This window comes from Pyrgilauda ruficollis, unplaced genomic scaffold (assembly GCF_017590135.1).
Source record: "Pyrgilauda ruficollis isolate IOZ18807 unplaced genomic scaffold, ASM1759013v1 scaffold12, whole genome shotgun sequence".
In the NCBI taxonomy this organism is placed as follows: domain Eukaryota; kingdom Metazoa; phylum Chordata; class Aves; order Passeriformes; family Passeridae; genus Pyrgilauda; species Pyrgilauda ruficollis.
This window is the reverse complement of record NW_024510321.1, coordinates 14,070,642-14,093,796: the sequence shown is the minus strand read 5'-3', so window position 1 is coordinate 14,093,796 and position 23,155 is coordinate 14,070,642. Positions and strand designations below refer to the sequence as shown.

The 23,155-nt window shown below is 39.0% G+C and overlaps 1 protein-coding gene across 1 annotated transcript; it reads left to right on the top strand.

The window, feature by feature from the left end:
- Positions 1–2,604: 2,604 nt before the first annotated feature.
- On the top strand, positions 2,605–21,160 carry YME1L1 (YME1 like 1 ATPase). Its single transcript, XM_041488328.1, has 19 exons — positions 2,605–2,816; positions 4,381–4,512; positions 5,402–5,567; positions 6,438–6,536; positions 7,993–8,102; positions 9,116–9,266; positions 9,358–9,465; positions 10,265–10,347; positions 11,124–11,214; positions 11,995–12,147; positions 13,482–13,614; positions 14,103–14,165; positions 14,631–14,743; positions 15,083–15,238; positions 16,174–16,325; positions 17,209–17,335; positions 17,435–17,508; positions 18,141–18,227; positions 19,370–21,160. Exons 1-19 carry the CDS (start codon positions 2,787–2,789, stop codon positions 19,511–19,513), a joined length of 2,172 nt encoding a protein of 723 aa, XP_041344262.1. The 5' UTR covers positions 2,605–2,786; the 3' UTR covers positions 19,514–21,160.
- Positions 21,161–23,155: the final 1,995 nt, after the last annotated feature.

Below are 23,155 nucleotides of genomic sequence, written 5' to 3'. Positions count from 1 at the left end.
GTGAACTCCTCGATGGAGGGGGGCCGGGGGACCTCGACGCGCGTCGAGCCGGCGGCTGTGGCGGCGCTGGGGCTGGCAGCATCGCCCCGCTCGCCCCCGGGCCGCTCGGGTGCCATGGCGCGCCCGGCCCCGGGCCCGCCGCGATTCAAAGCGGCCCCGCCCGCGCCGTCACCAACGGCAACGGGAGCTCTCGCGAGAGCCCGCGGGGCGGCCGCGGGAGGCGCCGGCCATGGCGCGGCTGGGGCCGGGCGGCGGTGCTCCTCTGTGCCGCCCTCAGAACATGTCCGTGACAAAACAGTGCCCGTCTGGGCTGGCTGATCGCTGCTCGGGTGGGACTTAGGTTTCACTACTTGGCTCTAGGTTGTAACTTGCTGTGAGCAGGTACTGTCCTCCCATTCCCGTGGGAGGCTTGAATGTGGCCTTTGCAGGGACAGGAGTTGGACTCGATGGGTCCCTTCCAACTCAAGGATATTCTGTTTTTCTGTGATTTTCTCACACTTTCATACTTGATAGCTCCAAGACCTGTGTCCAAAATGGCATAGCCAGGAGGGCTTGTCTGCCAGAGAACGTGCCCTGGCCAGCCCTCACTCCTGGCACTCATCGTTTTCCGGGCCAGCGATGGCAAAGCGCTCCCTGGGCGGGTCTGTGCTGATCAGGCCTTAGATTAATGAACTCGGTTGCTTCCCACCAATTCTTGATTACTTCATCTGCTATTTATCTTAGGCAGGGTTGTTCCACAATTTGTTTCCTTATTTTGGGTATCTCCATGGCTACATTCTGCCTCCCTCTTGTGACAGCAGGGTCAGGGATGGCATTCACAGTGTACTCTGACCCAGCTGCCATCCTCCTGTTCCCAGAGCACAGGCCTTCTGCTCTGTTTACACTGCACAGCCCTCAGTGTTTACCATTTTACTGCTCTCAGCTGTGTTCTAGGTCACTTTTTTGACCCTTGCCTTACTGATTTTATGTTGGTCTCACGTGTACATGGCTGTTCATGTTTCGTTCACACTGATCATAATTGCAGTCTATGCATCAGCAAAGAGCTATTGCTGCACAACAGTGGGTGTCCTTTCACACAGCAGATTAGTTATTAGGCCCTTGTTTTGCTCCAAGATACATAATTTACAATCTGACCCTGCTCAGAGAGACCTTGCTTGTGACTTGTGAAGGTGACCTGCTATCCCACAGACCCCAGCAATACCTGCAATTTAATAAGCAAGTGCAGAAAACATGTTTTAAGTTAGCTTTTTGTAATGCTATTAAATATAATTTATCCTTGTTTGTATTTGTCATTTTACTCTGCAACTTTAGTTTAGGTGTGTCTCATAGGCTGCAATGCCAGAGGAAAAATCCAGCTGAGAGAAAGTGGGGGGGTGCTTCTTGTGCTGGCAGCCTGGGCAGACATCAGGGTATGCCAGCAACGATAGTGCATCGGGAGCGTGCATTCCACTACAGCCTGAGCTCACTGCAGAGAGGGCAACACCTCGCTCTTCCCTCGAGGCAGCATGAGCCATTGCATAGCTGAGTGGAAAGCTGCTTAATGGAGTGGATCTAGGTAAGTGTTCATCACCTTTTAGATTTTTTTTGCTGTTGTCAGGAGAGGTTTCTGCCAAATCAGCAAGCTGAGCTACATGACTTTGATCAGGAGAGTGCTAGTGGAAAACAGAAGAGATGTACACAAAGGCAGGGGGAGGCAGCAGTGGGGCTGTGCTCATCCAGAGCAGTTGGTGTGGGGTAGCACTTTCTGTCAGGAGCAGTGGTCAGGTGAAAGAAAGAAAACGCTAATAAACCCCCACAAAAATTGGCTTTATGGAAGTCTAGATAAATGACATGTGTAGCCCTTCCCTTATTCCCTGATACATTTACTCCATCCTAGGCCACTTGTTGGTCAGAGAGGATTTTCCCTTGGTGGAACTGTGCTGGCTGTCTCGAATCACCTCCCTATCCTCCTTTGCTTTAGAAACATCACACACTTGGCTAATGTTTTGTTTTAAGGAAAGACACTCCCAAGACAAATGGGCTGTCTGGACAAGAGTCACCAGGACTGAAGTCAGGACTGAGCAGTAACTGGGAAGGGTAATTCTGGCAGTAGGAGACCCTGACCACCTACTCAAAACGGACCCCAGACTCACATGGAAGGAAGAACTGCACCTACACACTGATTAGCATGAGAAGGGAGATCTATAGCTAACAAATACGGGGTTGAAATCTAAGTTAACAAAATACTTATGTAATTTGTAGCCAATGAATGTTGATGTCGTTGTTAAAACGTAGAGTGTCAGGTTTTATAATTGGTAAGCCAGCCTTTCGTGGGTCACCACCTATGTCCCTATTTGGTGCAAACTAGAATAAAAATTAGAAATATCTCGCCTGGGTGTGTGAATTGGCGCTGCGCGCCGGTTAACGACCCGCGTTCCGGACAGCACCCGGGGGCGATGACACCGAGCAGGGGCAGGACCCTCTGGCAGCTGCACCACCGCCGGCCGAGAGCGGGTCCCCCGCGCGGTCCTGCCCGCCCCGCTGCCCGAGCGGCCCCGGCAGCGCCCGCTCCCCTCTTCCGCCTGCGCCTCGAGGCGGCGGCTGCGCGGGGCAGCGGCCCGGAAGCTCTTTGTGCTGCCGCCGCTTCCGGGGCGGCTCGGCCCGGTCGGCGCGGCCGCGGGGCGGACATTTCCCGGAGCGGAGCCGCGGGGCCTCCTCAGCCGCCGGCGGCCACAGCGGGCGGGCTCCTGCGGCTGGGCTGCGAGGCGGAAGAGGCGCCTGCGGCCGCCGCCAGCCCCGCCGGCAGGATGTTTTCCTTCTCCACCGTGCAGCCCCAGGTGAGGGGCTGGCGGGGCGCTCCGGCCCGGTGCCGTGCGCGGTTCGCCCGCGGGGCGCCCCGGGCCCGCTTTCCGGCGGGGGCTCGCTCCGTGTCCGGGCTTTGGGCGCTCGGAAGGCCCGGGGTTGCGGGCAGCGGCGGGAGGAGCCGAGTTCCTGCCTGCCACGTTCCCGGGGCTTTGGGCGTCAGCGGGGCCGCAGCGGGGAGAGGAGCGGGTGGGGGCTACGGCGGTGTGCGGTCCGCATCGGGGAAAAAGGTACATAAATGGGGCAGAGAGGAAGGTACAGTAAAAGCGTTCTGAAACGACGAAATAACCCTAGATGGCACTTTTTAGTGCCTGTTTTTGTAGCAGAAGCAAAGGGTGGTGACGTGTGTTACTACAGTTAAACTATGCTGTTAATTTTAACGGGTTCTTGTGAAAACCGAGAGGAAATGACTTAGTAGAGTTAGTGGAGGGAAAACGGTCGGTAATTTGTTGCACAGAACAGTCCGAACGCAATCGGGAAGGCACCTTTAATTAGGCAATGAGTCTAATGGGACTGGTGTCTTTTATGGACTTTGATCTGAACCAGCGGTTTCAGTTTTATTTTTAAGTTTTGTATTAGTGTGTGATAGTCTGTTGACACAATAGCATTTGGTTGTTCTTTTCACATGTGGAGAATGTGTTTAAAGCTTTCATTAGAGTAGTGAAATTGAAGAGTTTATATGTTTTTAGGGAGGTGTCATTTCACCAGAGTGGGAAATGCAAACGGGAAGTTCGCTTAGTGGTTGTGATGTTGGCTTTGACCTCTTGAGGCTTTATGGTTTTACCACAAACTCTGAGTCTAATTACAATTTTGTACAATTAATTATGAAGCAGTTTTCATGTCTCACAGCATTGTGTCTTTTGATCCTCTGTCTAGTCAACACAAAGATGGTAGTTGTTGCAGGAGGACGTTGATCGGCATACCCATTTGTACTTCAATCGGGAATTGCAGTCAGGGATCATTCCAGTAGCCAGGGTTGTGTCCGAGCTCCTTCCTAGTGACGTGTACAGAGTTTGAGGAGGTTTGGAGCTGCTGGGGTTGTTTGTCCCATATGTTCACAAGATGTAGTCGTGTCAAGAGGAGGAGCCCTGATACGTGGTGCACCTGGGCTTCTGTACTGATTCATGAGGTGGAGTTGGCTGAATGCTGCTGAACTGCACATTTGACCGTGTGCTTTGCGTAGTTTCATTTTGATTCTTAAGCTGAAAGTGTGATCCCGAGGAAGAAAACGTAAAGGCAACATTTGGGAATGGCTCATAATAATGCAAGAAAAAGTACAGATAATTCAAGTTATTAAAAGTATTGCTTTAGAGATGAAAAGACAAGTTTCTAATCTGTCGTACATGCTTAAACTTTCTCTTTTTGTCTCTTTAAAAAGAGGTATCAGCTAACACTGTGGTGTTGAAGATCATGTGGTTTATAATTAAGTCCTCATTTAAAAGACAGTGTACAAAATATGCTATTATAAATTAGAGTTTGGAACAGAAGTATATTTGAATAGTTTAAACAAGCTTAAGTCCTTATCTAATTTTTTTCCAGGCTACTGTTCCTCTGAGTCACCTTATCAATGCCTTTCATTCACCAAAAAGCTCCACAACTTCTGCCAGCAAAGCATCCATACAGCCTGTCCAGAGGGACACCTCCCCAGAGCATGATCCTCAGAAGAGTGAGGTACAAAAAACCTTTCGAAAAAGTGATGGTTTAACTGATATTAAATCTGAATAGTATCAGTTTAATTGAGTGTAATATTTGACTGGTCTAAAAATAATGTAATATGACTAAAAAAACCAGGGTGTTAACATGTAGAATGTATCCTTTTGGCAGAACTGCAGTCAGTCAGTGTTTTGCCAGTAAGGATTCTACAAAAATACAGTATTTCATTAAGAAAAAGAGCTGGTACTTGTCTCAGTAGTACTTTGCAAATGAGGAAGGGTTTTGTTTTAATTTCCAGTTTAGTGGTTCTTTCTGTAAAGTAACAACAAGTTTTCTGTTAATAAACCCTATATTACCTTTTTATTCTGAGTTCTAGCCAAATTTTTGTCATTATTGCTTGTGAGAAAATGGGGACTGTAACTTAAGATGTGGTGAAGGTTTTTGAGATATTAAGTGCCATGGTTCCATGTTTAGTTTTATTTTTCTGTCAAAATATCTTTCATTGTTGTTGGGTGTTTCTTGCTTTTGACAGTGAAAATTAAAACAGTGCCAAGTAGTATTAGATATTGCCACTTCTCTTTCTCACAAGTTTTCTCACAAGTTTTCTCACAAGTTTTCTCACAAGTTTTCTCACAAGTTTTCTCACAAGTTTTCTCACAAGTTTTCTCACAAGTTTTGTAAGCACTTTTTTGGGAGGAAAACCATGGAATTTCTCAGTAACTGCAGAACCATGGAAATCAGCATGGGTTGTACTGCTCACCACTGTGTTGTGATTCCATTGTTGGGTTTTTGTGGGTTTTTTTGGTTTGCTTGGTTTGTTTTTTCAGTCTGCTTCTGGGGCTACTGGGAATTTTTTTCCCTAGAGTAATTTAACATAAAATTTTTAACATTTATTTTTATTTTTCAGTCTGTATTTAAAAATTTAAGAGATCTGGGATTGTCTGATTTGAAAGCTAACCAGTTCAGAGAGTTGGTGAACAGGCTACTTCCTGGCTACTGTACAGAAAGCAAAGTCTCCTCGCAGTGGCACACATCGTATGTCTCTGCTCAGTCCTTCTTTGAAAATAAGCATGGTATGTTTGAGTGAAGTGTTTGTAAGAGTTAAATTATAAAGGTGAATACAGTTATTATAATTTCTAGTTCAATATATTTAATAAAGAATATTAATATATTTTTTGTTGTATATAGCTTGTTTCTGTAAACTTGAGAAATTTAGAAAATTCAACTGATTGTTTCTTTGGATTTCAAGTTGGTTGCTGTTAAACTTTTCTGAGCTCGCCTCTGTCTCTTAGTGATGAGCCTGAGCTGTGAATATTTCCACCAGTGTGTTTCATCAAGATATTAGATTTTGCTAATCTACTTATGTCACAGACATCTCCAGTTTACATTTTTATCAATTTTTTGCTTGAAGGAATGTAACACAAAGATACTAATTAGAAAGGAATTCAAGGTAGCAAACTGTTAACACTCCATGTAGAGTATTTCATTGCTGAAATAACCAATAACCTTGCAGGTGAAGATGTTTTGTTGGAGTTAGTCTAAAATGAAGGAAGACCATTGCAGATGCTTAAGAATGTATTAGAAAAAGAAGTATATAGCTGGCATTTGAGATACTGTTGATGTAGTACTGCGTTAGAGAGAAGGAGTGTAAGGAATAATATTGCAGAGCTGCTATTAGAGAAAAGATTTTAAATTGCATTGTGTTGTGAGATAAAAAAAACCGACAAAAACTCAGTGACAATTTCCTGAAAGCAAATAAATACTTGGAAATGCTTCAAAGCTTTGATAGATGTTCTGATAATTTGTTTAATTAAAGATGCCTGGAGTACTATAGTAAAATAGAATTAATATTTTAAAAACTAAAAAAACAAACTGTGCAAGAAGTAATGTTGAGTTGCCATTTAAGACAGGGTGTATTTACAATTTGTTGTATCTTTTTGCAGGTTTTGTGGATGTTTTCAGTGCTTTACGCTCATCTTGTTTGTATGGACAACATCCTCATCCCCTCCAAAATTTCTGTTCAGATGTTCGGTGTTGGCCAGGTATAAGGCATTAAACTACACTGGTTTTAATCTCTACAGAATTTCTATTCTGTGAAAGTATTTTTTGATTTGTTCTAGAGGCATCACTCAGGAAATACCAGTAAGCTTCCAGGAGAGACTTAGGTCAATATTAACACTTTAAATCATAAAGTTGTTTTTTGTACTTGAGTAGTGTATTTCCAGAATTAAGTTTTCCAAGATGTCAGTATTTGTGGATCATAATCTCAAAAGACCACAGATGAACTGACTATTTTGGAATCAATAAATATGTTGAATTCAGTACTCATCCAGTTGAATTTTCTGAGGGATTTGGTGACTGATGGCATTAGTGAAAACATAAAGAACAGTTCAGGAAGTTCAGGTATTTCCTAAATTAAGTTCTTATGTTGCTACCTGTAGGTATATCTGTGTTTGTATCCTGTGGCAAACAGAAATGCTGACAATATGGAGATAGCCCAGTAATGAGTCACAAGGAAGGGTGCAGATTTTTAAGCATTTTATACAGGGGGGAAGCTGAAGGATCTGAGGTTTTAGTTAGCAGAATAAAAGGCAAGGAGTGATCCAATTGCTATTGGAGCCATATCAGTTACCCTTCTCACATGCACCTCAAAGAAGAGGCAACAATCCCTAGTAAAAGCAAATAAAATAAAACCTGTTTGAAAATGTTCACAATGCAAATGGCTAAGTTTTGAAACAGATTGTCTGGAGAAGTTTGGTTATCTTAATCCTTGGAGATTTTCAAAACTGAGCTGGACAAGGTCCAGCACTACCTGATCAAATGTTAGACCTTTTTTGAGCAGGGCTCAAGGGTCAGCTGCAGAACTTCTTTTGATCAAGTACTGTTCTAGAACAACGAAAAGCTTGGTGAAACCCATCTAATTGACTGGTGTTGGTGTTTATTTTAAAATATAGTAGTAAAAGAAGAAAAATGTTGTTCACTTGTGGTAAAATGTCCCTCACAAGGTTTCTGATGTGGTAGGAGAGAACTCAGGGTGTCATTAGCTCACTGTGATTAAATGGTCTCATTTCTTTTGTCACTAATGAAGTTAACAGTACACTGAAGCCTCTCCTCAGGGCATCTTACCAGCAGAGCTCACAAAGCATTATTCCCATCCTTCTGCATTTGCTTCTGAATGTTTCATCTTTGTCAGCCTGCCTGGATTTAATTGTCTGAATGTCTCCTCTTCCCTGAGTTGGCCAATTAGCTATAATTTACAACACGAACCTAGATTATTTTAACATGAAAATTTATGTGAAACAGTTAGAAGTTTGGTTGCAAGGTCAGATGACAGGTAGGGTTCATGATCACATAACTATCCATTTACAGTACAGTGGATATGTTGGGAAGATTATATTCCATATTCTTTCATATAATAGTTTCAGAAATTTCTTAAGACTTTTTTGTAGTGGTAGTAATGATGAGGTTTTAACTGGTGTTTATTCTTACTACATAAAGTTTACATACAGACACGGAACTTTAAGACTCTGAGATCAAGAGCAAGACGTTTGCAGTCAACATCTGATCAATTCACAGAAACAAAAAGTTCACTTTCTTCAATTTTGAAGGTAAATACAAGTAACGTTAAGTTGTTTTGGGCTTACTCAAACCATCCCTTTCTCTTGACTAAACCTTTAAAATTTACCAGTGATGTTTTCTTCCACTAGCATGAAAATATTTCTTAATTCTAAAACTTGAGCTAATGGCAGTATATTGTTTTTTCTTATTAATGCATATATTTGTTCCATATATCATCAATAATGAGGTTATTTGAATTTTTAGGAGAGCAGTTTCAGATATAACTATGGTTTTAACTCTACAAATTAATTTATTTTCTGTTTCTAAAACAGAATATAAACTAAAAATAGCTTAACGTCAAAGGATTTATTTCTTGAAGCAGAAATACAGCTAGTTTAACTACAGGAATTTGTATTTTCAAGTCAGCAGATAATGATCCAAAGCAGTAACAAAACCAAGTTAACCTGGGTACTCTTTGCTTCTAATTGCTGATTGTGCAGAAGTCAGGCTAACTAAGGCTTTTCATTTAACTGTGTGTGTTATCTTTGAACTCTTCCCTTCTTCTAGGCATATGTGGTTTATTTCATCTGTGGACTAGGTGTACTGTGGATGAAGATAAAACCAGAGCTAGCTCCCTGCACTGCTGCTCTGAAATTTGACAGGGCATATGAGATATATTTGCTTAAGCTCCATCAAAACAATACTTGCAAAGATATTTTGCAATTGGAAATAAAGCAAGAAGCTTAAGCTAATAAGTCCCACTGAATACAGTGAACAAAGCTGGCTGTGTACTGATCTGTCTTAGGCTGTGTTTTCAGTTTGGAACTGGGGTTCAGGAGGGCTCCAAAACTGATTTGCTCAGCAAAAATGGGAATGCCTGTGCTCAAACCATGGGGATTCCACACTTGAGCTACTGGCCTGTACCCTCTAACTAACCCAGTAGCAAGTGAATTATATGCTGTTGTAATTTTATTTTTTTCCTATCACTCATATTAGCCAGGTGGTAAGTTAACTGTTCATGAAAACTTGGTGTATACTAACACTGCTTTGGAAAACATTGCAGGGTTTTATCCTGAGAAAGCGACGAATTGATGTTGAAAATTTAGACACACTAATGAAAACAAAAAACATCCCAGAGGCACACCAGGATGCTTTTAAAACTGGTTTTGCAGAAGGCTTTTTGAAAGCACAGGTATTCCTGCAAAAAACACTTGGTAAGTTGTTTTAATTCATATATCTTGTCTTTAAAATCAGAAAGTAGTTTATTTTAGCCCATGTTAAATATGTTTTTATTTTCTTTTACAGATTCCTTAAGAAGATCACGTTTGCTTTCTTTCTTTCTCTTCGTTCTTTGTTTTTATCTTGCTATATATTCGTCATTTTTACCTGGGAAAGGTTCCTTTTCTGATGCTGGTTAGTTAACTTTTTTTCCACGCTGTTTCACTTGTGTTGTTTCTTCCAGCAGGTTTAGCATAAATTAAATATATTTTGATATTGTGCTTGGTTTTATTAGTACACTGAAAAGTTATCCTAAGAGTTATTCACTGCTTCTGGCTACAGCCTTTCAGATGACAGTGTGACAAAACACTTATGAAGAAAAAAATGTTCTGTGTCAGTATAATTACTTTATTTCTTTTGGTGAAGCAGTTACATGGAACCAGAGAAGTCAGACTGGTCATCATTTAGGTACTTGACTTTCAATTTAGATGATGTGTTATCTAGATCAGCTGTAGGCAAGATGGTTTGAATTTTCAATCTGTAATCACAGCCTAGTTTATAGCAACTAGAAACTTGCGTTGCTAAATTGCCATCTTGAGAAATCTGTTGGAAATAGTGGAACAATCAAAAAGTAACGTAACTGGAGACGTTCAACTTGATGCTAAGTTATCACTTGGGTCTCAGAAAAGTTAGGATATGTATAGAAACATTGAGGGAGAAGTTCTGGCTTTGTGTACATGCTTCTGAATGAGGAGCTTTCTGTACTACACATGACTAACGAGCATATCACTGAATTAATTGCAAATATTTTAAAGATTTTTTTGAAACATAAATCTTATTCCTGCTGGACAGCTGTAAATGAACACGTGCCCTGTCAAAAGGGCAGGTGTAAGGTCAGTATCTTAGTGGCATGTGTTGAGGTGCAGCACTAAGTCTTGCAATGAAATGACTTTGTGTGTAAATTTGTTGTTCGTCATCTGCTGTTTGCTCTTAGTACGCTTTCGAACATCAAGTATCTTTGATGCAGCAGTTGATCCAATCCAGCTGAAAAATGTCACCTTCGAACATGTTAAAGGGGTAAGATCAAAAGTAAAATGTGTGCAAGTTCTTGTTTTAAGTAATCATTGTGAGTCTGATGATTAACTAATCATTATGAATGTCTTAGTCTGTTCAAGAAATTTCTTGGTATGAAGTGAAGCTTTATATGCATTGACCACTGCAAGGTGAAGGAAGGTTTTAACCACTCTTTTTCTACTTGGTTTTTGTGGAATTTAATACCTTATAAAAGGTGCACTCTACTGGTTGAATAACTTTTTTAAAGACTATAATAGCAAACGGCAGGCCATAAATATCAATATTAATCTACCTTTTGCAGAAGTTAATTGGCATATGAAGATGATAATGCCATTGATCATTTGTCTCTTAGTACCATCTCTTTCAGGCAGTGTTATTGGGACAGGAAATACGGAGATTCCCAGAAAGAAGTGGGCTTGTCACTCCTGATGGGATACCTCTATTTTTTCTGTTCAATTGTTCTTTGAATTAAAAAGAATAATATTTTGATTTGGAATTTTTGATTTTGTGTTTATTTCTTTGGTCACACCTGGTCTTGGTTGTTTCCCCGGTGGGTCTGAGTTTAATGTTTACTTAGTCCTGTAAACAGTTTTAGGATAGGTTGAATTAAATATTAGCATCCACACAAACTCTGTGGTACACTTTAATCTTTTTCTGTTTGTATTTTTGATCAATACACAAGTAGGGACTTATTAATCTATAATAGAAAACTTACGTACAAAAACATGCAGTATTTTATAAATGCTTAGTTATATTTATGGCATGTTTTTCATGTGTAGGTTGAAGAAGCTAAGCAGGAATTGCAAGAAGTTGTGGAATTTCTGAAAAACCCCCACAAATTTACTGTATTAGGAGGTAAACTTCCAAAAGGTAAGAATAATTGCTCAGCAAAAGTTAAAACCTATGTAGCCATAGCTGTGAGGCGTGTTCTGTACTGTACTTTACAGCCTAGTTTCTTACTATTTCTTCATGTATTATGTAAATTAAAATTTTGGGGTTAGACAAAATTTACTGTGCCTTCTTCAGTTATTGAACTAATAAACAGTAGTATTTTGTCCTGTAAAGCAGGAGGGTTTATTAACTGAACTCTTAAAAGGCTTTTATTTCTTCCTTATGGCTTTTAGCACCTTTAGTGCTTCCTAACGGCTTGAGATAGTTCGGAAGTAATTTTCATGTGAAAGGATGATTGAGATCATAGTGGAAATCCACATAAATCTGAAATGTGTAGACCTGAGAATCTGTTTCCTCTTAGTGCTCTACACTGTTTCAAGACGGTGACTTGGAAGGATTTAATTAAAAAAAAAAAAAAAAAAAGGATTCTACAGAAACAGCCAGGAAAATGTCAGTTTGAAGCAAACACTGTTAGGAATTCAGCTGCTAAATTCAACAGTAAATCTGCAGAATACTTCAGGTTTCTGTTTTGATGGTCTTACAAGTCTTTGTTGTTTTTAAATACAGATCAAATTGTATCTAGATTAGTTCCAGGAAGCTCCTTCAGACTGGCAGTAATGAGCAGTACCTGAAATGGGATCTTAACAGCTTTTGGGAGTCAAGTGTACATTATTTCTTCTAATGCTTGGAAGAAACTACTCATATAAGAAGACTGTGGTGGATGTGGTGGTTTTGTTGGGTTTTTTGTTTGCCTTCTAGGCATTTTGTTAGTTGGACCGCCTGGTACTGGCAAGACGCTTCTTGCGCGGGCTGTGGCCGGTGAGGCTGATGTTCCGTTCTATTACGCCTCCGGGTCGGAGTTTGATGAGATGTTCGTTGGTGTGGGAGCCAGTCGCATCCGAAGCCTGTTCAGTAAGTTAAATATTCCTGGCTTTGAAATCTGTGCACTTGGAAGAGGAAGTACTCAGTGTTGTTTACATGGCTTGATTAGTTACAATTCTGGTTACTGGAAAGTAGTAGTGTATGTGACAAATCTTTAATTGTGTAGGTAAATGTCACAATTCTGTGAGCATCAATTAATTATAGAATCTTCCTACCCATCACATGAAATTACAGCTAAACTTATAACTGATTTTACAATGGCCCCAGAGAGTAGTAATTTAATTAGAAATGTAATGCTCTATAGACTAAATTGAATATTTGAAATTGTAACTTACTTAGTCATATATAAATTGTAGTAAATTTTAATTGTAGATGTAAGATAAAAAAATTGTGTTAACCTTCTCAATTACTGCCCTCATATTTAGATTTTTTTTTTACTCTGAATTAAAGGTTTATGGCATCATGGCATGGTAATAAGCTGAGATTTCCTTTCTCAGACCCATCAACAGGTTCAGAATAAAGGGCAGGATAACAAAACTTTCAAAACTAATGTTTAGATTTATAGCTTTCACATAAGAGACTTTGTATTTTAAGTGTGAAAATATTATTGGGGAGGAGAAAATCCAGTTTCTCTCTTAAATGAAAGATTGATAGGGTCAAATATATACAATGTATGAAGTAGTTTGCATTTGTAGAAAAAAATGTGAATTTTCATGGATGTGGTGCAAAATACAGTACATGTAGTGCTTTAAAAATTCATTTCCTTCTGTTGACTACAGAAGTGTAAATTTCTGACTGGTGTATTAATATTAATGTTACAGAAATGTCTGGGGAGGTGACATGAATTGCATCCTGCAATGCATGTACCAATTGATGGTCTTCATGTTTATTACAGCATTTTTATTTTGTGTTTTAGTACCTGTAAATTTTAGTGTGAACCTTTCATTGTAAATTAACAAGCAAGTTCTATTAAAGTTAGTTAGTGTTGAGACCCATCACATTTTTTATTGTTTTTATTTAATAGGCAAGTATTCTCTACCCAAGCCTATAAAATAAACTCTTGTAAGAAGTTCATACAAAATATGACAATTTCATAGTTTATTTTACTAGTGATTTCTTGTAGCCTGATAAGAATAAGCTGATGAGGAAATATATTTTTGAAATGGCAAGACAAAGAGAATTAAGATTCTATTTCCTTTTTTTTTAGGCTAAAAGCAAGACAGTTTTTGTGATGCCTAATAGAACACTTTATAATCCAAGAATAACAGAAACAGTAGAATCCTGAACTACCTGTTCAGATTCTCAAAACAGAGACTGTTCGTTTGTGTGGTTTAAGGTTCCTTCTGCTATTTTCCTTTTGTCAGGGGAAGCAAAAGCAAATGCTCCTTGTGTTATTTTCATTGATGAATTGGACTCTGTTGGTGGGAAGAGAATTGAATCTCCAATGCACCCCTATTCAAGACAGACCATTAATCAACTCCTTGCTGAAATGGATGGGTAAATATATGAATTCTGAGGGCACGAAGGGCAAGAAGGTGCTTGACTGACTGATATTTTGGATATGTGGGTGAACTTTTTCTTCTTGACAGCTTTGAAGTTTTGTGTAATTTTTTGTAATGCTTTAAAGGATATATATTTAGTATGCTTTTATGGCTATTTTCTAGTACTGCCAACAGTAGCATTAATGGACTTATTGTCAAGAATATAGAAGCTTTTGAGCTGTATTTGCACAATAGCTGCCGTTTATTTTCAATAATTTCTCAGGTTTTTTAGCCTGGTTATATATCTAAAGGAAGAAGCTCAACACAGAGATTAGAACATCTTTTTAACCAGTTGCTGAGTTAAACGTGGTCATTCTTGGATCATATGTTGTAGTGTGAAAGCATGTTTTTGGCTGGCCAATGAAGTCAGTAACAGTAGTTATTGACAAAGTTGTAAATTCTGTGTCCAGAAAAAAAATAATTCACACCTTGTTTTCCACACAGCTTTAAACCAAATGAAGGTGTTGTTATTATTGGTGCCACAAACTTCCCTGAAGCATTAGACAAGTGAGTATAATTCATTGCTTGTTTTACAGACCGTGTAGTAAAAAAACGCTGCAATGAAACCAAAGTTGCTTATGATAATCTTCAAGTATTACAGTGTCATAGCTGGAGTTTTCCCTCTTAAAAAGGATGTGTGTTGACTGGGTTTTGGCATTTAACAGGTTGCAGAGTTAAATATGGATACATAATTAATATGTTTCTAAATATTTGAAATTTTAGGAAGTTTTTCAGCTAAATTGATAAGCTGCATTCCTTGTTCACAGTGCAAAATTTTCAAATGCAAAAATGCCTTTAAAATTAGTTGTCAATAAATACCTTTCATGTCTTTTTACAAGCAGATAAGAAAAACATTCTTGGCATATGTGTAGGTATCTTTGGAAACAGCAGTGGATTTTTGTTCCTTGATATACATTAGTAAATTTACTGCAGTATTTTTGAGTCAATGTACTAAACTGTCATTTCCCTTAGTGCTCTAATACGTCCTGGTCGCTTTGATATGCAAGTTACTGTTCCCAAGCCTGATGTAAGAGGTCGCACGGAAATTCTGAAGTGGTACCTTAATAAAATCAAGTATGACCCATGTAAGTAAATATTTTACTGTAGTATCTTTTTATGTAACAGTTTTTATGCTGGATCAGCCCCCTCATATTAGTCCTTTATTCAGTTGGCAATTGTGGCTTTACAGCATCAATGAAGAACACAAAAATTGTCTCATATGTTGTGTTTTTAGTCCCTGAGAGTTCACAGTGTCTTGAGAATTAGGCTTAATTTCTTTTAAAACTGATTGGCTTGTTTGTTATTTTTGTTTTGTTTAATGCATAATTTTTAATAGAATATGATTCTTGCTTAAAATTTCAGGAGCAATATGGACTCTAATAAAAAAAAATGGTTTTGCTTTAGTTTTTTTTCTTCCCCTACAGCTGTTGATCCAGAAATAATTGCACGAGGCACAGTAGGATTTTCTGGAGCAGAGCTTGAAAATCTTGTAAATCAAGCTGCCTTAAAGGCAGCTGTTGATGGAAAAGATATGGTAACCATGAAAGAACTAGAATTCTCCAAGGACAAAATTCTAATGGGTAGGATTTTATACTAAAGACATTAATGTATATTACAATACACAGAGCTTTTCTTGTGTGATAAGGACTTTTACAGGGAAATAGAGAAGTTTTTATGGTGTTGTTTTTCAGATTGTTGCACTGTGGCTTTTTTTTGTTTGTTTGTTTTTGTGGGGGGTTTTGTTTGTTTGTTTCTTTTTTATGTTTGGTTTAGTTTTTTTAAAGTGGGGGGCTGGGGGGGGGATTTCTTTATTTGTTTGAATTTTTTTTAACAAATAAAGTTTCCTATCAAGTTATTTCTGAATAGAACCTTTTGATAGATTGTTGCACTGTGGCTTTTTTTTGCTTGTTTCTTTTTGTTTTTTTTTTATATTTGGTTTAGTTTTTTTATAGTGGGGGGTTGGGGGGGGATTTCTTTATTTGTTTGGATTTTTTTTTTAACAAATAAAGTTTCCTATTAAGTTATTTCTGAATAGAACCTTTTGAGACCAGAGAGTAGTATGTAAAATCTAGTGTGGAATACATTTTTTAAAATTTCATGTAATTTTAAAAATTAAAAACGCTGCATGGCGTACTTCAGCCTGGAGGGAGACACAGGCTTGATTTCTTATCCTTCCCCTACCGATGACCAGAAATCTGGAGCTTCTATTGAACTTAAATCTGGTCTGTTCATGCTTGAGAGAAGAAATGGAGTTTTCTCAGATACTTAGACTGCATTTTAAATCTACTACTTTAAAAGCAGCTTGTCTGTAGAATATGTTTGGGTCCATTTTTTAGACATTAAAATCTGAGTTGTAAACATTTTGCACTTAAGCGTTAGTCCCCTTTGATCACATGCTGTTCCTTGGCTGCTTTGTGCCCTCTTTGAGTTTATGTAATGTGTGCATTATGTGAGTTTATGTAATCTGTGGTGGCCAGCTGTACAGAAAGGTTAATTTAATGTTCCTCTGTTTAAGGACCTGAACGTAGAAGTGTAGAAATTGATGAGAAGAACAAAACCATCACAGCTTACCATGAGTCTGGACATGCTATCATTGCCTATTACACCAAGGATGCCATGCCGATCAACAAGGCCACAATCATGACACGAGGAACAACACTGGGACATGTGAGTGTTTCTTCATCCATTTTTTAGTATTTTAAAGTTTTATTTAGTTTATTAATACTTCTTTATTTAGTTTTATTTTTGTGTTGGTTTGGTGGTGTAGAAGAATTTGTAACAATGCTATGTGCTGTGATTATGTTAATGAATATTGTAGTTTGTGGAAATACTCAGTTATGAGCAGTATCTTGGAAAACCCAAGGTCATCTTTTCTGTGTGATAAAAAGCTTTCTTTCTTAATTTTTTAATAAATGATTGTGCACTGGTATGACAGTTCACATGCACAAGGAAAGAGAAATGTAAGTAAGTTTGATGTTGCTGCAGTTGAAATAGCACCCAACAACAAAATTTTGAAGAACATCTAAAGAACTGGTAGGCAGAAGCTCAACTGTACTTTTAACACTTTTAACACATCCTTTATCAGGTTGTTCTTTGTCCAGCTTGGCTTTTTTAAGCTTCATTGGTTACCTGTTTTGTTTTTTGCACAGATGTTCATAAGGTTTTCTGTTTTGCCTGTATCTACCAAGCATTTGAACAGAAAAACATTTCTGTTATGTCTGTTCCTGTTGAACTTTTTCAAGTTAATGTGTTCAGTTAATGAAAACCATTGGTCTGAATCCTCTGGGCAAGTTGATTTGTTCTGCTTCTTGTGGCAGTAGGTGTAAGTTGCTCACATTGATGGGGTGCTCAGGGTCTGAGGAGGCTGTTTCAGTGGTTCAACTGAGCACCTCCAAGCAGTCCTGATAAATGCATATACTAGAGGCAGGCCAGAACATGCAAAGTCATACAGAAAATCTTTATCTGCTTCAGATACAAACAAGAATATTTTTGAGATTACTTCAGTACTTCTTCGGTTTTTGTTAGCTGACCACAGCTCTGTATCTTACAGGTATCTTTGCTCCCAGAAAATGACAGATGGAGTGAAACTAGATCCCAGTTGCTCGCACAGATGGATGTCTGTATGGGAGGAAGAGTAGCAGAAGAGCTCATATTTGGAAGTGATCACATCACAACAGGTCAGCTAATTGGTAGTTAAAAGAGTGTTTGATCAAGGATGTGGACTGGCATGTTTAATGTGGTTTCAGTAATGTAACTTAGATCTGTTTGCTCTCTAGGTGCTTCCAGTGATTTTGACAATGCTACCAAAATTGCAAAACTGATGGTGACTCGATTTGGAATGAGTGAGAAGGTAGTATCATCAATCCTTTAATATTTATATGGAGCAAAACCAAGTTCTGTTCTCTAGCTAAAGCCTATTTGTCTGTCAGTGATCTCTGAGATTAGAGTAAGTAGTCATCGCAAAAAGAGTAAGCCTTATGACCTGGTCTGCTATAGAGAGCTCAACTAGAAAACCTGTATATTGACAGTTTAAAAAATTACCTCGCAGGATTTTCACTTCAAAATTGCCTTGAAAATCACAAATATCTTCAGGAAATAGTTATAATAAAGCCAGACATTTTGGAATTGAGGATAATTCTGAGTCTGGGAGGGCAAAGGAGGTAACAACAGTGAGTTTTCTAGACTTTCTTTAGAAGCTTCTTTAGTCATGTTGATTGTCCATCAAGTATTAGTAGTCTAGGCATTTTGTTTTGGTTTTTAAGTAAGAAAGCACCTAATCAGGATATGTACTGTGACCTATTGAAACAGAATTCTGCAGCTGATGAATAGGCTTCTTCTTTTGCTTCTGCTTAGAGCACTTCAGCAGGCATTTGACTTATGATTTTGTTTGCATGCAGAAGCAACATGTGCTGAAACTCGTAGAGAGTTTTATGTGTATGACTGCAACAGTAGCAAGATAAAGATATTTTTGTTATTGTTTAGCTTGGTGTTATGACCTACACTGATACAGGGAAAGTCAGCCCAGAAACCCAGTCTGCAATTGAGCAGGAAGTGAGGACGCTTCTACGGGTAAGAGCCTCTCTCCTCCACTCTCATTCTTCTGAGATGAATTGAACACCTGCTTGATTGGTTACTTCATTTAAGTAATGTATACTGGTGAAAATACACCAGTGGATGGAAGTACTCCCAAGTATTTAATATAGCTGCAACTTTGAATCTCTGCATATCAGAACTTTTTGGTGATTGTCATGCACAAGTAGTGTAAATCAAGTTGGTGGTGTTGGGCTCTTCAATGTACTCTTTAACACTTCTCTTATAATTGGTCAGGATTTATATTTTTCCTATTCAATTCACAGGAAAAGTATGGCTACAAATTGTTTTAGAACAGATGTGGATGTTTTATGTTACTTTCACATTTCATAACTCCCAAGATAAGTAATTTTGTATAAAATCACAGGAATGGCCGTATTAGATCACGTTACCTCCAGTATCCTGTTCCTCACAGTGATCAGTGTCAGATGCTTGGGGAAATTTGTAACATTTGATAATCACTGAACTTCCTGATCACTGTTCTGGTAATCTGACGTAGTTTGGTACAGGCAGGAGAATTACTTGTGTTGTAACATTTAAATGAGTGACACTTTCGCTGTAGTTGCTTTTGAACTGCTTTTGGCCTTGTGAGAACTACCAGGGCAGAATTAAAAGTTGAAGCTGGTAATGCTGGCAGTGCACATCTACTTGCAGCAACTGGTGACTTAGTGTAGCTGGTAGCTTTCAGCTTTCTAGAACTACATAGGGTTTTGAGTTTTATAAATATTTAAAAATGCTTGTCTTTTGAAGAAAATCTCTGAATGCTGTAGTTTTGCTCATGGTGCAAAAAAATTGTTATAAAAATCAGGAAATTTTCAAATCTAGTAAGTCTTTTCTAAGTCATATGTAACAATACTAAGGTTTGTCTCATGACTTTGTTTTTAGCCCTACTTGTGCAAAATGCACAGGTGGCATAAAGTGTTTGGTTGCTTTTCATTAATTTTGCCAGCTGTATTTTAAAGCTTTGTGAATCAGGAGCCATGCTAGCTTTGAAATGTAAGGCACAACTTTAAATGTTTGTGTCAATCTGTATTTACCTAGAAACAATTTTTAAAATGGAATCTTGCTGTTGTTTCTGTTGTAAAGTCTTAAAATCTCCTTCTACATGTTCCCCAAATTAGGACTCCTATGAGCGAGCAAAGAACATCCTGAAGACTCATGCAAAAGAACACAAGAATTTAGCAGAAGCTTTATTGAAATATGAGACTTTGGATGCCAAAGAAATCCAAATTGTTCTAGAGGGGAAAAAACTAGAAGTAAGATGATAACTTCTGGGATATGTAACTGATAATTTGAAGAATGTACATCTAGCAATGCAGTAGTCTTATGCAGCATAGCCTTTTTTCTCTTCCTGATGTGTGTATGGCATTAGTGTCACTTTAATATTAGTCTGTCTCTTGTGAGCTTCTGTTACTCATCTATCTGTTGTGTCTCCTCAGAATAAGACACAAAATAAAGCAAGTTCCTCATCCTCTGCTCCTTATACTCTTCGCACAAGAAGTTATTCAGAAGGATAAATCTCAGGGTTGAATTCAGCATTTTGATTCAATCAAATGTGTTGAAGCTGAGCAGAAAAACATGCAGATCCACTGGTGTGTGTTGGCACAGCTGCCTGGGCTGTGCTGCTACATGTGTGTTTGAAGTTATACCTCACAATATGTGCTCTGGGGTGTTACGGAGAGTGACAGACTGAGATGTAAAGCAATAGTATGTCATGTAGCTATTGCTCATACTGTGTTTGAGGTTAGAGACCACTGTTAAAAACTTCTTATTTAGAAATGTAACAAAACAAAACATCTCAAAGAATGAACAAGCTACGTTGTGGGAGCACCATACTAGACAAAAATGTTAGTGGTCATGTATCCAGTACTCTTGGGGTTACGATACACACATGTATGGCTGGGAGAGAAATTGCAACAACAACAGGCTAAATGTGTCTAAACCTCTTTGGACCATGTTTTGGGTAGAACCATAGCAGGGATAAGAGAAATACCTGTGACCTCTGATGTGCTGCTGACAAGTTTCTTAAAATTTTTATTACTGCAGTAGGCAGATGACAGTGCTTTGACAGTGCTTTTACACTGCTGGAGATTCTACAGAACTAGTTTATATTAGTACTATGTATGGCGTTTGATAATCCAACAGATAATCTCTTTGAAGGAGACAACATCGCTCACAGAAAAGTAATTCAGAAAAAGTTTGAAGCATGTGTTGTTTCAAATAACATTCCTAGTTCTGTTCTTGGTAGAAGTAGGGAAATAAAACCTTTTCTTTCAACCCTTACAGAAACCTTGGGAAATTCTAAGAAAATACAAAAAAGGTTTGGAAAACAAGACTAGTTCCAATCAAGTGGAAGTGATGGCTAGCAACTATATGCCAGTATTCCTCTGATCTCATGGAACTGGATTTTAGGAATAACATATTGATCATAATCCTTCTGCACAATCAGTTGTAGTGTTGTGGGATTACAAGCTTCTGTTGCAGAGAGGGCATGTATCAGCATACTAATATTGAGGGTTACCTTTTTTGGACGTGAAAATAGTTGGGCTGGTGCCAAGAAATGTGAATGGAAACTGATAGCAACACCTAAAACTAGAAGTAACATAGTATTTTAGAATTTTCTGAGTGTAATGCTTGATTATGACCTAGTTTTTTTAGTAAGAGCACATGCTTTTTTTTTCCCTTTCAAAACAAGATCAACTTTCTTTTTTGCCTCTTTTTGTCAACTTACTATAGTGGCATCCTGCTCAGTGTTGGGAGAATGTCCAAATATTATAAAACGGTATAGGAAATGTTCTAGGCTGACTAGTTACAGTTGTACATGTATTTTGGAAATAGGCCAATAGAAACAGAAGTATACTGCATATTTGACATCTGTTTTTGGAGTAATAAAGGTTAATTTTAATTACGCAGATTGGTTTTCTTCTTATTCACTGTAAATTGCTATAAGATGTAATACCTGGTTCCCTAGTATGTAAATTGAGGTGTATAAAACATTTAAAATTGTAAATAAATTTAAGAATTATGGCAAAAATTGCACTCTCTTTAAGTGAGATTTCTAGGGAATGTTCTCCCTAGAAATTCACACCTTTTTTCAGTTGCTGCTTTAGTAGTAGGACTTGGAAGTGATCTTTTCCAGCTAAATAATGTGAATTTGCCTTTAAGAGAAGCAAAAGAACTTTTGTTTGAAGTTACTAAAATCTGTATTGAATGATCTTGTTTAGGAGGGTAAGTTCTTGAAGTCCAACTTTTCTTATTCAAAAGCTTCTTGCTATATGCATAGGATAGTATCAAAAAGGAAAAAAAAGTGATATATCATTGGGTCATGAAAGATTATTACAAGATCAGCCATAAAGTGTAAAGGGTATCTTTGATTTCTGGCCAACTTAACAGCACAAATACTACTGAAGAGTTTACTGTCATTCCTAATTGGTTTTGTGCATGTAACATATGTGTAACATATTCCAAGAAACTTGTTTGTTAAAGCATTGGATTTGCTCGCTTGTGCTCTTGGGAGCACCTAGGACCTGGAATTTTTCCTTTCAGAGATAGGAGAGCACTGGGTTGGGTTTGTGTGGCATGGTTTTTGTAGTGAGGAGGCTGCATGGGTGGCATCTGGGAGATGCCAGAAGCTTCCCGGTGTCCAGTAGAGCACTGCCAGACGGCTCTAGGAGGACCTGCTCCTGTCCAAGGCTGAGCCCATCAGCCCTGGTGGTAAAGCCTCTGGGACAACACACTCAAAGAAGGGGAAGAAGCTCTGCCCAAGAGCAATTGCAGCCAGAGAGAGAGGAGTGAGTGTGTGAGAGAAACAGCTCTGCAGACACCAAGGTCAGTGAAGGAGAGATAGCAGGGTTGGAGTGAGAGTCTTCCTCACCCTGAGGAGGGAGGAGCGGCAGAGGCAACCTGTGATGGACTGACTGCAACCCCGGTTCCTGTCCCGCCCCCACCCTGCTCTGACTGCTTGAGGGGGAGGAGGTAGAGAAAAGTGGAAGTGAAGATGAAAACAGGAAAGAAGAGGGGTAGGGGAAGAGGTGGTGTTAAAATTTGGTTTTATTTCTGATTTGATAGGCAACTAATCTTACTGACTCAAAACTGTTTTGCCCATGATGGTAAGTGGTGAGTGATCTTTCCCTGCCTTCATCTCAACCCACAGGCCTTTTGCTGTGTTTTCTCTTTCCTAAGAGAAAACTAAGGATAGAGTGGCTTTGGTGGGCTCCTGCTGTCCAGCCAGGGTCAACACATCACAACCACAAAAGCAGCTTCCAGAAATCAGAGAGGTGTTCCTTTAAGTAGGAACAGCCTCCTGCTGTTGAAAACAGGGCAGAGCTAAGTGCTTAGATACACTGTTTGCTTTTTAAATACCTCTAAAGTGATCACAAGCAGGGTGGCACATAAAAATAAGAAATTAAAACTTGGACATAATTCTGAATTTTCTGTATTCATGAGGCTGGCATACCAGAATTCTACCAGCAAGCTTAACACAAAGAAAATGCAAAGTTCCAGTGAAAGTTGTGGCTGCTCCTTCTGGCTGCTTCTTGCTCTGTGATGACCTGAGTCAGCTGAAATGTCAGAAGAGTTTTCTAAATCTTAATCCTTTAAACTGGCTGTGAAGATAGAGCAACCAAGCCATTCCTAACTTTCTGGTCTATCGATCTGCTTGGCAACTTTGGGTAGAAGTAAGGAGACCTATCTTTGCTTCTAAAAGATAGCCAAACAAAATTATGAGAGGCAAGAGTACATGCTTTAAATAGGCTGCTCTCTCCTTCCCTCAGAAGTAAATTTCCCTTTTTCCAAACCCATCACTCACACGTGTTTATTAAGAGGCCTTCCTCTGGCATTGGTCAACATGAGAGCATCATCTGCTCCTTCCACAGCATCATCAGTGCATAAATGGCTGCAACATTTGC

What these genes read in the sequence shown, in the direction of transcription:
- YME1L1 (XM_041488328.1), top strand. Translation starts at nt 2,787, where the DNA reads ATGTTTTCCTTCTCCACCGTGCAGCCCCAG. An exon ending in AGGTTCCTTTTCTGATGCTG is followed by an intron (nt 9,466 to 10,264) that starts GTTAGTTAACTT and finishes GTTTGCTCTTAG; the next exon opens with TACGCTTTCGAACATCAAGT. An exon ending in GAGGAACAACACTGGGACAT is followed by an intron (nt 16,326 to 17,208) that starts GTGAGTGTTTCT and finishes TGTATCTTACAG; the next exon opens with GTATCTTTGCTCCCAGAAAA.